The following is a 16053-nucleotide window of genomic DNA, read 5'->3' on the forward strand; positions in this document are numbered from 1 at the left end:
ACAGGACATGAAAATGAACTGCATTAATGATAGTTATGTGTTTACAGTAGTAGTGCTATTTCCATCCTGTGTATTGTGCCTACACGTCTACCTGCGCTGATGGGGCAGATAGGCCTTCACCTCGTTCAGCGCAGTCTCTCACACACAGGAGCCTGCCTTCAAAAAGAAACTTCCAACTGTTGCTTTACAGCCTCAGACAGCAGCCCAGTGTGTAGGTGCGTGTTTATTTTTCCCAATTCCTGGTTTATATCGAGCACTAGACCCAGGACCCTTAAAAAATTTATGGCTGATTCAGGAAGTGCAATTACTTGTGACATTATAAATCCAACAGCCCACTCCAGGAATGATCATTTTTACAGCCCACAGTGTGAACTGAAGCTGTCATGAACTAAGCCGGATTCATTAGCCAATCAAAACAAAGCCTGCCCGGTTGCTACAGCTAGCAGCTGCTCAGTGCAAACACTCTAAACACAGGTTAAATATTGAACAGGTTCACTTCTTGCCTCCCGCCACCGATCACTCACCGCGCTGGAGGTGGTGGTGAGTCATGGATATAAATGACAGCTATTACCACGACGCTTCAAACGATTTTCCTATAGTCACGCCTCACAAGTGGATGAATGGTTTAAATAAAACACTGAACGAAACCACAAATCATGTTAAGCAGGCCTCTTGTTCATTATATTTCTGCATGGCGCCGTACTCGCTTCAGGGAGCAGTAACCTCTCAGTGCTGTCACTGTATGAGGCTGACATGAGGACTGTCTTTAAAGCCACAGGTATTAACAATTACTGTCCTGATTTCCATTTTACTATCATTATTATCCCCATAAAAAACACAAAAATTGTGAGGCACGTGCAAGTGTTGCATTGAAGCGGGCATGAATAATATGCAGCTGAAGTGTGTCTTGAAGCAGCATCTTGAAGAATTCACGAAGCCAAAGATGAAGAGGTTAAAGGAAGGGAAGAAGAGGAAGATGTCTGCAGCTGTGACACGGCCTGTCGTCCTCAGCGCTAACAAGTGGAGCTGAGGGGGAAAATGTGCAGGTTGCTGCTGCCACCGTGACTCCATCCTCACCTTGCGCTGACTCATACTGTACGTAAATGAGCAAACACACACACAAATGTGTGCATAACTGAAGTAGTGGTGTGTAAAAACATTTGGGTCTAGCGGATTTTTCCGACCAGAGATGCTTCTCCAGCTAACACACACACATAACACCTCCTGCAGCGCTGTTGTGCCTGTTTTCCAAGAGCTGTTTGAAGGCTCAGAGGGGGGGTGGCAGACAGTGGGAGGCCTTGGGTGAGTAAACAAGAGGGAGGCAAGTGGTTGGGTGGATGGAAAAGAGGAGAAAGGAGGTTGGATGCTGAGAGGAGAAGATTGTGAGGTAAAAAGGAAAGCAGAGAGTAAGGATAGGAATGAAATGAGACAAGATGGCAGAGATATGAGTGGAAAGCAGAGGCAGAGGAGGAAAGGGACGGGAGAGGGAGAGCTGATGATGTTGCTGTCACCCATCTATCCCTGCGTGTCACACTGGCACACGGACGCTCCACGGAGAGCAATTACTACTGTCTCCATCCACAGAGCCCAGCGGCCTCTATTTGGAATGACAGCATCATCCCAAATGTGTTGTATGGAGCGGACCGTCAGCGTTCTCCATCAGATACTGTGTCATCACATGCAGAAGAGGAGGGAGGCTGGCATGGTGTGAATAAACAGAAACCTGATTCACACGCTACATCAGCTTTGCTCAAAGAAGTCAGACCTGCAGCACTGTGTCATTGACTAAGATGTGTTATTGTCACTGTCTGAAGCAGGCTGTTTATATTGATTTAAATACATGTGTAGCTTTAATTGAAGAATGTTAATATGAAAATTATGAAAAAAAAAAATCCCATTACACTATGGTCATGGATGAATTGCTAAATGGGTCTACCGCCAGGGGCCCAAAGTATCAGGGTGGCCCTCCTTGACTTCACCTGCAAAATGTCACTAAAATTAGGACATATCAACCAGGGAGAGACTCAAACAATCAAAAAGAGACACAAATAGACCATAAAAGGACACAAAACAAAAGGACACCAAATGACTACAAAGAAACACAAAACAATGACACACAATGAGCCAAAATTACCACAAATAGACACTAAATGATAAAATAGACACAATATCATTTTAAAGACACAAGGGACATAAAATTGCAATAGAAGAAACAAAATTTCCCTGAAGAGACACAAAATGTCCAAAAGACACAAAATAATATCAAAGAGAAACAAAAAGACACAAAATTGTTTCAAAGAGACACAAAATTGTTTCAAAGAGACACAAAATGGCTAAAAAGGGAGACAAAACAACAAAGAAAGATTGAAAATAACTACAAAGTGTGTGCGCCTTGCTCCTTCGTGGTGGGGCCTTTTGTATATCTGTGCCCAGGGGCTCATAGTCTTGTAATCCCCCCATGACCATGGTCATATTTCACAAAGTTTCTGTTATTATTCAGGCTGTGAACGAACTGTTTGGATTTTAATTTATCTTATATTACATTTCAAAACTCTGCAGTTCAACATCTATAATATAATATTTTTCTATTGTTTAGAATTTTTTGACAGTTGGTCTTAATGCTCGTGTTTTCACAGGACAAGAGAGCTTTCGAATCTCACTGTTTTTGTCATTTGTGACATTGTGAACATAGAATATGTTGCAACAGTTCTTATATTTGAGCTTTGGGAGATGACAGTTCAGCTTTTGTGCTTTCATCCGTTCATGTCAGATCCATGTGGTGAGAGAATGTTTGACATGGTGTGTTTTCCCATGGGGAGGTTCCCATTACTGCACATCTGAGAGAGAGAGTGTAGAGGGACAGTGTTGATCTGATGCACACACACACCTCCGTAAATACACAGGAGCAGTGACAGAACTGCGTACCCCAGAGGTTACCACATTTCTCATTTTATCAAGCCGTGTGAATCTCACTTTGTACCGAGTTGCTATGGTTACTTGTTAGATCCAGCTGGTCCCAGAGGCAAAGAAGGAGTCCTAAATGTGAATGTGAACATGCTCGCAGTATGAAATATTTAACAACTGACTGTTACATCAGAATACCAACAAGAGTCTTTATAAACTTTCAATTTGGCAGTAATGCCCCTGTGGCGTCGTACACATCCTGGCCTTGTCTCACACTTCTCCTCTGAAAGACACTCTATCACCATGTTTACAGTTACAGCCACTGAGCATTTGAAATGAAATTTTGCTTTAAAGGTCCTATATTGTAAAAACTCACATTTGCATGTCTTTTGTTTTTATAATAAAACAGATGTAGGTGTAAATACTTTGAAAGTATCAAAATGTTCAATTCACACAGACATGCGCAAAGCCCATATTCAGAAACTGAGCCTTTGAATGAGCTGTCAGGACCTCTGCGAAGTTGTGATGTCACTACTATAGCCAGCCACCGGGGGGGGTGATCGATGTTTTGGTTTAATTTTTTGGGGGAGCTGTCATGTTGTCCATAATTTTTATACAGTCTATGGTGCAGAGACGTGCACATGTGGAAGACCTTTAAAAACTGACCATTCAGAGCAGACTGGGCTTTTTTGTGAGGGGGCTTAAAGGGTTAGGTGCTAAAATAGAGCATTTCAGACAAAAGGTGGATACAGGCAAATTCAGGCAGACAGTATGAGAAAATGTTTGTTTGTTTGAACATACAATTATATACCTTTGCTCTAATAGAAATGCCAAATACAAGTATGAACTTGAAAATGAGCATAATATGTGACCTTTAATTCAACTTGAATTGTTTATAGTAAAGTTTTTCATGGCCACCACTGCCTAAAATTGACACTCAGTTGAAAGTGTTTCCCAATACAACTTAAATTGTGCTCTACAGTCAAATGTTTAACATTGATGTGAAGAACCTGTCTGTCATGCCACGCCACCTCAGTAATCCTATGCATGACACGCTGTGTGTGTCTGACATATTGAGCTGTTTATCCTCTCCTAGCTAATCTCCTTATGATGGTGGCAGAGCCTGTACACAAACTCAAACTGCCTGTCTTTCTGTTTTCCAGTATTTTCCAGCAATTTTTCCATTCAGTTTAGTCTGTCTCTGTCTGCGCGCCATCACCTGCACCCCCGTCTGGCTGGCTGGCAGTCACTCACTGCAGTCGTGCCCAAAATCTCCCAGCAAACACAGCTGGCTCTGTTGAAGTATGGGTGGAATATATAACAACATAACGACAGAAAAGGCTGTAAAATTAGGTACTCAGTAGTGCTGTCAAGTGTTAAGGGCCTCCAACATGGCAGTCACAGTGTGTTATGTAAACTGACCTCCTCCCTGACAGGCTGCTGTCACTTGCATATCTTTTTTTTCCGCCCTGTCAGTCTGTCCGCTGTCTGTTTGTCTTCTAGTTTGCTTTTCTGTCTCAGGCAGTTAGTCTGCCTGTGTGGCCATCCATCTGAGTATGTGCCTGTTTATTGGCATGTCTGTGTGTCTGCATGCATATCTGCCTTTCTCGCTATCTGTCTCTGTGACAGCCACATGCTGTATGTTTATCCGTCACCCTCGGTTCGTTGCGTATCCAGTGGAAACATTAAGAAGACTAATCTGAGACTTAGCTCATGTGAAACTGATTGCTTTTCTGCGTCACCATTTTTGACAATGATATTGATGAATGAGTTCATGAAAAATGTGGCATGGGATACCATCTTGCTGTAATTTGATGCCAGCGTTATGAAGTCCTAATGAGTTCCATTTATCTGAGCAAGCTGAAAGATTACATCAGGCTGATCAATATAAACATGTCAAGTTTATGTGTTCATGTAGACTTGCATTCACACAGTATAGTCTCACTGTGTATACACATGCATGACTGAGTGCTTGTTTATAAAGTGTGCGTACACAATATGCGAGAAATTACAGTGATGTTGTCACAGTGCATGCTGTACAGTAAAATCGAATTACTTCATATCCAATAACAGTGTACAGCACATGTCTATAGCCAGCCTGTTTGCAACGCTACTGATATAATTGATATTTTTATCGAGTCAATATTGAGTCAAGTGTCTGGCCCTGCCTATGATTAAACTGACTTGTTGCATGAAAAAATAAATCAATCCAGAAAATGAGGCTACAATAAATGGCTGAACACCAATTATGTTTTTATTGTCAAGTATTGATCATTATGTTATTGCAATAACCCCCAGGGAGCTGGTTGTTTTCAAAATGCAGCTCAAATTAGAATTAGAATCTATATGTGGTGGTAGCTGACGCCGGGATGATGTCAGCAAAACTCCTGTTTTTTGCGTTGGGTCAGTGAAGCAGCACAGACGAGAGTCATCATTTCACAGAAGAAGTGAAATTTTAGACCCAGCACAATGAATGGATAAGTTTCACTTTTATTGTGCCTGGTGTTCTGCTGCTCCATCTCTGATAAAAGTACGTTGTGCATTCCCACAGTGTGGTGCTATATATATAACAGAATGGTATATTTCAACACAGCTTCTAATCCAGCTCCAAAACTAGAAAATCTATTCGTGGCAGTAGATATTCAATCGTGGCAGCCCGCCACAAATAAATGAAAGTGGTGGGAGCCCTGTATTGTCTGTGGATCATCTCCAGACTGTTTCTGATGAAATCAGGTCTGACAACTTACTACTCTGGTTTCTGGCTTTGAAAGAAAGTAGCTCATTTTCAAAAATATTGATTGAACCTTCCTTGGCCATGGAAATTGCATATTGGAATTCTAAATTTAGGTAGAGTTCCCCTTTAAATGAAATAAAACCGTGTCTGATTTTAGATTATATTCTGGTAGACTGAATGGTAGCTGTGGCATGTTTTATGGCTTTTTAAACTAACAGGAATATATTTTCACTCCCTAGCCAGCGCTGTCATATCTGTGGTCTTCCTCAAGGAGACGGTGCGTGCCTCCGACATTGTTGGTAAGCAAACACTCAGTTGGGATCCTCTCAGATTGCTGCTGAGATTTGAGGAGTAACATTTTAGATTTCAGATATATCACAGTGACTTCACAGATTATCTCAGTGTAACAGAAAAATCCTGTGACAGAGGAAACATTTCACATTTACTGAGATAGAAATCAAACATTTTCGCTGGTTAAAAAAGTCTATTAGCAGTTGTGTTTGTGAGAGGAAATAAAATGCACAATTTGTTCAACAGCCCTGTCCTATTATATTGTTTTATGAAAAGCTATTGTTTGTCATAACAATTTATAGAGTCTGCTGCTAAATGGCATGGTCCTGATGGTCGTCACAATGACAGTTATTATAACTGCTAGATTGGACCATTTATATCAGCACCAGACAGCCCTGCATACTGTTTAGTTAAATCATCAGCAATTTTTGCCAGTTTCGCTATTGTGTTGTAATTGCTGAGCAACATTATCAGACACATTTTGGAAACATTTAATTGTAGGAATGCTTTATTTATAGTGGGGAAAACATTTAGGACAAACTCTGTTTTTCAACAGTGCCCATTTGCAAAGAGTAATACAAACCACCAATTGATGTTAGAAGATGAATGAGAAAAAAACACTAAAGATGGCGCAGTCAACTCATGGTAGTGTTTCAATAAGGTAAACTGAGTTTGCCAAGCCAAAGAGGATTCTGAAGGTCAGTCCTTTGTAACTTCAAGCTGGCTTTTGAAGGTTAATGTTTATTATTAACTCAGAATTTCTAAACAAAGACTGCATGTGGAGGCACAATACACTCTGAACTGAAGGAGGCTGGCAAGATATGTGGGTATGTTTTTCATTATGGTTTATAAGAAAAAAAATTGTTGTTTATACCTATTGTGCATAATGTCTACTAGATATAAAATATATAGTGATATCACCAATAACAAAATGTGTCACAATAAAAAAAATACACTACATTTGTATTTCAAAAAAGAAACAGTTTATTTCTAAAAAAAAAAAAAAAAATTGCATTTATGTGTGTATGTTTCCTTGTGACACTCTAAAATAGATTAATTAAAACAGACGACATCACAAGTCTATAAAAATGGGTTTTATTTCAAAGATGTCACTGATTCTGCCAGCCTTATCTCTTGGGCACGTCGTTCCAAAGCCGAGGGGCCCTGATGCGGCAAAAGCAATCACATATGAGTCAGAGACAAAACCATTTCACTACAATCTCATCACTCTCTACTCTCTTTCTTCCACAGGTGGCACCCTGGCAATAACAGGAACGTATGTCCTGGTGACCTTTGCCCCCCACACTTCCACACACATCACAGCCCATCTGGTCCAGTACTATGCCGTCAGCTGGCACTTCCTGCTTTACCTAGTATGTCACCCTTAAAACCTCAACGGCACAAGTGCAGAAATATATATATGTGTGTGCATGTTCTTGTTTCCTTGGTGATAATGTTGTATGTTTGAGTCGGTCTTTAATACTTGAAGCAGCACGCTACTGGAAATGTCTTTAAACATGTCAGTGTATACATAGTACCTCCTGTGCTGCTGTTAGTGAGCTCACCCCAAACTTTGACCTCCCTGTGGAGAGGAGGAAGAGGACTACTCCTAGGGGTTAATTAAACTATTGGATTTTTATTAATCCTCTCTCAAAGAATTGAAGTACAGTTGAACCTAATTTCAGAGAATGATGTGATTCATCTTTGCAGCCATGCAGATCTCCTGTTCTTTTTGTTATTGTGGCTTATATGGATGAGCTCAGTTCTCTGTGTAGCTGTCATGTTTCATGGAATTTGTGAGGTAGGGAGTGAGTCCATTAAAACTAAGATTGCCTATGTTTTTGTACTTAGTATTAAAAGAAATACTGGTCAGCAAGTGCACCCATATGCTCTCCTGCTCCAATTTCCCCTCAGGCGGCGATGGCACAAACATAGTTGTTACCATAGTGACGAATCTGGCACAGAGCTGAAACAAGGTGTTTTTCTCAAAATGTACTCATCACGACAATGTAAATGTTAGCTCCAAATGTTAACACTTGTCTTTGTTGTAAACACCTCAGATGTTTTTAAAGGAAGATTTCTGCAGTAGAAGGTCATATCCTGCTGCTTTTCCACTGATGCCGGGTCTCTTGGGATAGCAGCAGAGAGGGAGCTTTTACACTTTTACACTTTGCAGGTTAAACTTTTTTGTAGAAATACAGTGTTTTATGTAATTCAAGAGTGGAGTTCAGAGAAGCACTATTTTGTGCTAGAAAGTGTGACACCTTTGATTTAGTGTTCAGAAAACTAAAAGAAGAAGTCTTAAACACCACTGAGGATCTGTTGTCTGTTGCATTTCTGATACCCATATGGTGGTATTTTTATGCCTTGGCATACATCCGTGGCCAAAGGCATTATGTTTTTGGATTGTATGTGCATATAAACAGACGACCCAAAGACATTAAAAGCATACAAATATCCCATTCTCGTGAACATGATATCTCAGAAAAGCCTTAAGGGAAATTTTTTAAATTTGGCACAAATGTCCAATTGGACACATGATAAATGGATTAGAGTTTGTTGATCAAAGGTCACTGTGACCTTGTGTGTGTCTCATTCAATTATTCAATTTATTAGACTTTTGTGGACAAAAAATTGTAGGTCACTATGGCCTCATGTCCATTTCTTTCTCTGAGTGCGATATCTCAAGAAGGCCTTACAGAAATGTTTTATATTTGGCACAAATGTCCACTTTGACTCACCATGAACTGATCAGATTTTGGTGGTCAAAGGCAGTGGTCTGGTATCCGTGACTCAAGAATTCAAAGTGTACTTGTGACTGAATTTCAAGCATCCATGTTTTAGAATTTGTGTCTTCTTTGCGGCAACATGTGTATTTGAATTATTGTCTAATGACATATAAGTCTGGACAGACATGGATGTAAAATGCACCTTGACTGGTTTGTGGAGGCATAGAGCCATGAGGTGGTCATTCTAGTTCATTTTGTACTGTGTTTACTTCTATAAACCAACATATATACAAAATCACCCCTGAAAAAAATCTTTCTATGAAGCTCATAATCAATTTGTCTTCAGAAAAGTGTTGGTGCAACTTGTTATTTTGTCCATCAGGAACTTGAAACACTCAAATATTATCTCACCAAAAACTCACTCCAAATCCTTTATGTTCCCTCTACTGTTTGTGGAATAAGCGATTATCTGCACATCATCCATCAAATCAGGCAGAGATGAATCCAAAAGGATAACAGCTAGCAGCTCATCAGGGGTGCTAGCCAATAGTAAAAACAGCGAATGTGTGCCCTGGGTAGCAGTGCCATCATTATTCAGGGCACAGTGTTTTTCTCAACCATATTCCACATTCCACTGTTGAATCTAATCTGCCTTGCTGAATTGATGTTTACACACACAGAAACAAAAAAAGCAGCTATTGGACAAAAAACAAAGCAAAATGTTTAAGCAGATATTAGGAAGAAACAGAAGGATGGACAGATGTTTTCAAATTGAGATAGTGTTGCTGCCTCTGGCTGTAGTGATTGATGGTGTGTAAAAGGGTACACTGTTTTCCATTTCTGGCAGCGCATTGTGAATACTCATCAGCCTGTGGAGGAACAACCTCCAACAGTATGTGGTGAACTGTAGGTGGTAATTAATCAGAAGGAAATAAAATATCTATCGCTGTCTTCTCATTATTTCCAGAGGTCACAATATTGCTAAATTATTCCATCTGGCAGGATTTGGACTATTAAACCATGCTGGTGTCATTCACAGTGTGTGTAGTGTTAAATGGTATGCAAATGACCTTGGTCTTTCTAAATCCATTTCCAAAAAGGCTAATGAAATCTTGAAATAAGCCCTCTTTTTAACATATTCATGGAGACACAAGGTTTTATGAAACATTTAAAGGTCAGCTTTTTCCCCTCAATTTTACTTTTGTACTCCTTGCTCCTTCACCATGCATTAGAGCTGTGTGCCGTTGTATCAGAGGTCCTTGAACAGCTAAATGCTATTGCCCTGGGCTCTCCTCATTAAGGACCAGCAATTCATTTCATTTTTCTGCCACGGTCATTTGTTACAATTAAAGCACGCCACTCGCTGCCTGCACACAGCTCTTTGTTTTATAGATAAGATGGCCAAAAGTACAGATTTTCATTTTCTGTACAAAGTTTGAGTAAAATTGAATGTGAATTAATTATTTGTTTGCTCTCTCTTTCTCTCTCACGCTCTCTCGACAGTTCATAGAGGTCGTCGTCTTTTGCATCCTGCTCTATCTGTACAAGAGGAGGAATGTGAAGCACATCATCATTGTGATGCTGCTGGTGGCCCTGCTCGGTATGGACAAATGGAAGCTGTCTGAATGAGTTCAAAGGTTATGGATTAAAGCATTTTGGGTAGTCACAGGTTGCTTTGTTGCCTGGCTACCGAAAAATGAACCCATGCTCTGCTATCATTTCAGTTTAGTAGATCACGACAGAAGAGAATAAACAGTAAAACTCACTATTATCTTATCTAAATCTGCATGAACCAGTGGGGAAGTCTTTTATCTTTACAAGTTGTACAACTAAATGCTGATGTGATGTGTTGTATTTTGTGCCACTGCAGCTTCTTTGACAGTCATCTCAGTCAAAGCTGTATCAGGAATGATCACAGAGACAATAAAGGGCCAGCTGCAGCTCATCTACCCCATCTTCTACGTCATGCTTGTCGTCATGATCGCCTCCTGCGCCTTCCAGATCAAGTAAGTCAAGGTTTTCTTTCTATTCTTCTGTGTACCTTACTTTTTTTTCTCTCAGCCTCTCTGCCTCTTTTTTATCGTTTGAATCCCTCATGTTTGCCACAGGCAATTTTGATTCTTCTTTTCCTGTATTAATTTAGGAAAATAATATATTGGGCATGATGACATTGTACCTGCAGCACACCTACACTATTATGATGGATGAATTGGCCGCTACATAGTGTCACGGTCACCAAGGTCATTATATTCACAGCATCTTCTCCTCTCTCCGCAGATTTCTCAATCAGGCAATGAAAATGTTTGACGCCACAGAGGTGGTTCCCATCAATTTTGTGTTTTTCACCGCAAGTGCCATTCTTGCAGGTATGCAAACCATAAAGCTGTTACTCTCTGTTGGTTTTTTACTCAGTGCCCTATATTTCTGATAAAGTGATAGGACAAGTTTCTTATCATATGCAGATCCCATGAAAAGACCATAACTGGTATTGTTGTTGTCCAAACAGGTCACATGAGAAACTGTAGTTATTGTGAGTCAGTCCCACATATGTTGTCCTGGTGTCAAAATAAAATTTAAAAAAATGTATCTGCAGTTAAAAAAATTGCCCCCAACACAGGCATAATTGATTCATGCAGAGTAGTGTTTGCTTATAATTACAGTCCAGCTGTTTTAGGAAATTACTGAGTTTTTTTTTTGTAACAAATAAGAGCCAGCTACAGGGGTATTCAACTTTTCCTACCTAGGAGCCATTTTTTCAAAATGCCACAGGAGTTTCTAGGATTTGAGGACATCCAGGGCTTAGCCCAAACCTCTGTTGCAGAGTCCAGAGGTCCTCCACTTGCACCTTTTATTTTTGATAAACAAGCTCTATTTGAGGTATTTTTGTGCTTTAGTACCTTATTCAAGGACAAAAAAGAAAAGAAAATCCCAGAGTGGATCGTTTCATTTTCATTGTGAATTACAAAATCGTCTGCAGGCCACCCGACACCCAAACATGGGCCAAATTTGGCCCTGCAGGCCATAAGTTGAGCATCGCTTCTTTATAAACATAGTGGCCTTGATTAGATTGGGCACAATGATGGTCTGAGCTAAATGCAAACATGCTTATTAGCGAGTATAATGTTCACCATCTTTGTTTAGCATGCTTACATTTGCAAATTCAAACTAATTACAAAGTACAGATAGGACAGATTAGAATTTTGTTTTTTTGTTTTTTCATATTTAGTCATAAATTAAAGCTGATTACATCTGGATAATCTGGACATAATCTGGACCCAAATGGTGGACTGACCAACAGGCATTGCCATTCCTAGAGCCACGCACCCAGCAAGGTTAAAAATGGAATTAGTCATGAGTTGGCAATTTTAGATTTATTTTTTAATACATTTCATGTTCTGTTGAGAGGAATATGTAATCACTTATTTAAAATGAATTTTCTCCACTTAATTGCCAGCATTACTTAGTCTTTTTATCTGGTCACCTGAACATGCTAAAATTTAGCTATAGGCAAGTATGCAATTGAGAGGTGCAGGAATAAGTCCTAAAATGCAAAAATCATGTCGCTTTTTTGCACCTCTGGTTCCCTCTTCCCGAAGTCAATGGGATTTTTTGAACAGGTTTTAAGTTAGATGCCTGAAATAAGGTCTTTGGTTAGCGTGAAGTTCAGAGATTTTCATATTTTGCTCCACGACATAAAATATGTCATGGTAAAATACATAAATAGCCCACTGTTTAAATCTGAAGCCTTTATGTGTCTTAAAAGAGACAGCTGCTGTCAGGTTGCTAAATGGACTACAGAATGTCATCACGCCGCCACAGCCTTGCTGAACGCTGGCCATGTTAGAGTTATGGGACCATGGTGTGGTTTAATTATAGCCCAACATTATCTTTTTACTACTTGCAATTGTTTTTTGTTTTTTTTTTATTTTCAATTGTTTCTGCAATAATCCAAAATCTTGGCTTTTTGTTTTGAAAAACCAGAGGAGAATAAATGTCATCCTTGCAGCACTCCTTTTAACAAATGTAGTGCAAAGTTTAGAGTGGTAAATGAATATAAATTCAATATTTCGAAAATTTGCTGTCCTTTAAACCACATTCATATTTTTCCTTTTATCAAAGTTCATTGCTATTTCCATTAAATGTCTTCATTAATAACTAGTGGGCTGAATGCCACAAACAAGGTGGGAAGGTCAGAAAGTCTTGTGAGACTTCAACATTGTTGGTTTTGATCTTTGATAGTATTTGTTGGCTACAAGAAACACTTATTCTTCAAGACAAGTATTGAGGATAATGTTTCATGCCAGCTCACAGTCAACACTCTTACTGATGAAGCTGTGCTCCAAAACTCACTGCAGCAGCTGAAATCGATTCATGACACAACACAGCGGAGCATAATACACAGTCAAGATGATGATTCACTCCTGTGTATGTGAACCACTTAGGAGCCCTTGTTCAGCAAAAGCCCCACAGTATTTATAGCCTGTGTATTCAGTCAGGTCAGGTCCTTATTATCCTGTCACTTATAGTGTTCTTTGTTCAATGTAAAAAAAAAAATCAAGAAAAGGTGTTTTTGTCTTGAGGGAAAAATACACCCTGAAACACTTTATCATGATTTAAAACATCTTTGACAATAGACCTGACGTTACTAAACCAATTATGTTGTTTGTTATTCTTCTAGTGGATAAATTGCCCAGCATGACGTCATCTCTAGCTATTTCCAGCGCAGCTACAGAGGAGTGTAATAGCAGCAAATGTTCCAGCGGTCCAAAACATCAAAAATAAACATCAGATTTTGTCTGTCTCTTACACAAAAGGGCTTCTTTCCCCTGTGTTGCGCTGATGTCCCATAATCACGCAGGGAGACATCCATCATAGATGAATGAGGGAGAGCCACAAGGCGTGCGGAGATTTGAGTTCCTCTCACCTTTTCTGAGAATCTCCAGCTCTGATATTGCTCTTGGTATTACTGTCACTCTCCCCACCTACACATATAACCCACAATTGACGGCACTGAGCAACAAATTACTGATGTATTATATCTGGCAGTGCAAGAACATCAGGGACTGGACTCCTCCTTTAAGGTTAGTTTAGTTCCACATTGAGGAATATTGTTGTTTTGGTCCCAACCTGAAAGTGTTTGCAGCAGCAGACGTGTAGACAGTGAAGTAGGCACAGGAAAAGCGACACCGCTCAGCAGAGTAAATCGTTTTTTATTGAATACTCTGAGGGTTTATTAGTGATCCTGAACATTTTCTGTGTTGCTACTCATCTGCAAGAATGATTCTCTTCAGTTAATAATTAAACTCTTTCCTTTCATCATCCCATCGTAGTGTGTGCTCAGGATTTGCAGGGCTGTGTTGCACAAACAAAGCACTTGAGATGATGTGTTCTGTTATTCTATTGGATGTGAAATGCATTTTAATGTGCTTTCCCATTTTGCAGGGATAGTATTTTACCAGGAATTCGAAGGCTTGGCTTTACTAAACATCTTCATGTTTCTTTTTGGGTAAGTATGCAACAACACAGCAGTATGTAGTTTAGTTTAGTTGAGTTTAGTTTAGTTTATTCACACAAAGTAAAATCTTACACCCAAAGGGCTTGAACAAAGTCCTCCACTTCAAATCAAGTCATTAAAAGCAGATCAAAAAGCAGAATAAAAGACGAGTAAAAAAAATTCAACCAAATTAACATCAAATAGAGAAAAACATGTAGCAAATTCAATTCTATTTAGATAAAGTATGTTTTTAATGAGTTTTTAAAATGCTTAAGGAATATGAATTCCAGAGATGAGGACCTCTAAATCTGATGAAAAACTGTTTTTTCTGTTCTTTTTTATGAAATAATGCCACAATAAGGTAAATAAAAGTCTTTTCGGCACCTCATGGAATAGAAGCGAATGTCTGATGATAAAAAGAAAAAAAAAGAAATCTATCTAGAAGGTCTTGCTTTGTGACACATACAAGTTTAAATACTCTTTTAATGCATGTTTTTGTTTACAGAGTAAATTGACAAAAATTTTAAATTTTTTAAACAAGGGTTCATGAAGCTCTTGGCTAGCTGAATTTGAAATTATTCTTAAAATGCTTTTTTGGATTAAAAGTATCTGAGATATGAAGGCTATAAGGATTTGCAGCTTATTGAAATGTATTTACTAAGAAAGTGGTATCCCTGAAACTCTTTTCTAGCTGTCTCCTGTCTTTCCTGGGAGTTTTCCTGATAGCCCGAAACAGGCCAAAAATCAAGCAACAGGATCGCAATTTTATTGCAATGGATAAGATCCCTGGTAAGTGTTTGATCAGCGTTTTAATCAGCTCTCATCACGATACAGCATGTTGCGTGCTGACCCATTAGTATTGAGTATGGTGCATTGATTAGCCAGCAGCAACGGTATGAATCTGCTGGCAGTGACCCTGAATTTTACCGACTGCTGATGTCTGCAGCCCTGGCAGCGGGGTCCACCTAATGAGCTCTGCTGTCCGTGTTCACAGGGAGAAGGCACACAGACAAAGTTCAGCCCGAGGCAAAGACTCTGACATACGGATCGCTGGCAGCCAAATTCATGTGCAACAGCGCTGGCCAAACAGACGATTCATAGGACCAGTTCCATCTGTTTGGACTGTAATATTGGTGGATTTGTGTGTGTGTTTGTGTGTGTGTGTGTGTGTGTTTGTGTGTGTGTGTGTGTGTGTGTGTGTGTGTGTGTGTGTGTGTGTGTGTGTGTGTGTGTGTGCGCGCGCGTGCGTGTGTGTGCGCATTCTTCCTTCAAGGCACTTCAACAATATCTCTATTTATAGAAATGAATGGTAGGCATCATCCCAAAAGCAGTGCCAGTTGAGCAGCAGTATTGGTGGCCATATTGGTCTTAGATTTTATTTATTTATACATGGCAAATCTCTTTAAATATCCTAAATACCTCCTGAGTTAACAGTACTTCCAGAAGGACGGACAGAACTGATGAGGAAAAATTGACAAAAATCTCAAAAAATTTCATTTTTAAAAAGGTCCAGGTGGGCACAGTGCCAAATGTTTTTTCTAATATAACATGTGTTATGTTATTCAGTGGAATAATTGGTGTATGTGTGATCAGTTGTTAATAAACAAAGAGGAAATCTGATATTTGAACAGTCTGGAGAAGTCATGTCATACGGCAAAATAAGTGCACTACTGCCCTCTATTGGCGTGGGAAGCTCATAGATGAACAGAACTTTTCTACGTGTCAAGTTGATCTGAATTTAAATAAATTCACTTAATAAAAAAAACAGTTCAACGGTTAAACAATCCTTTCCTCATAGCTGATCTCTTTCCCACAATTATCTGGCACAGTTGAATTTGTGTGTGAATGTTTGGAGCATGCATCACTTTGACACCGCTAAGTTGTAATATAACACATCTAAA

General features: G+C 39.5%; 1 protein-coding gene across 1 annotated transcript in view; it reads left to right on the forward strand.

Moving 5' to 3' along the window:
* The window catches only part of LOC121945874 (NIPA-like protein 2), a 31628-nt gene extending 16273 nt beyond the window's left edge, over nt 1–15355 (forward strand). The window contains exons 4-11 of the mRNA XM_042490237.1: nt 5878–5937; nt 7181–7302; nt 10162–10258; nt 10529–10664; nt 10936–11024; nt 14101–14164; nt 14844–14941; nt 15147–15355. Of these exons, the coding sequence (XP_042346171.1) occupies nt 5878–5937; nt 7181–7302; nt 10162–10258; nt 10529–10664; nt 10936–11024; nt 14101–14164; nt 14844–14941; nt 15147–15253 (773 nt within the window). The 3' untranslated portion in view covers nt 15254–15355. The remainder of the gene's footprint in view (nt 1–5877; nt 5938–7180; nt 7303–10161; nt 10259–10528; nt 10665–10935; nt 11025–14100; nt 14165–14843; nt 14942–15146) is intronic.
* The last annotated feature ends 698 nt before the right edge of the window (nt 15356–16053 follow it).

Source organism: Plectropomus leopardus, chromosome 7, assembly GCF_008729295.1.
Source record: "Plectropomus leopardus isolate mb chromosome 7, YSFRI_Pleo_2.0, whole genome shotgun sequence".
Classification (NCBI taxonomy): Eukaryota; Metazoa; Chordata; class Actinopteri; order Perciformes; family Serranidae; genus Plectropomus; species Plectropomus leopardus.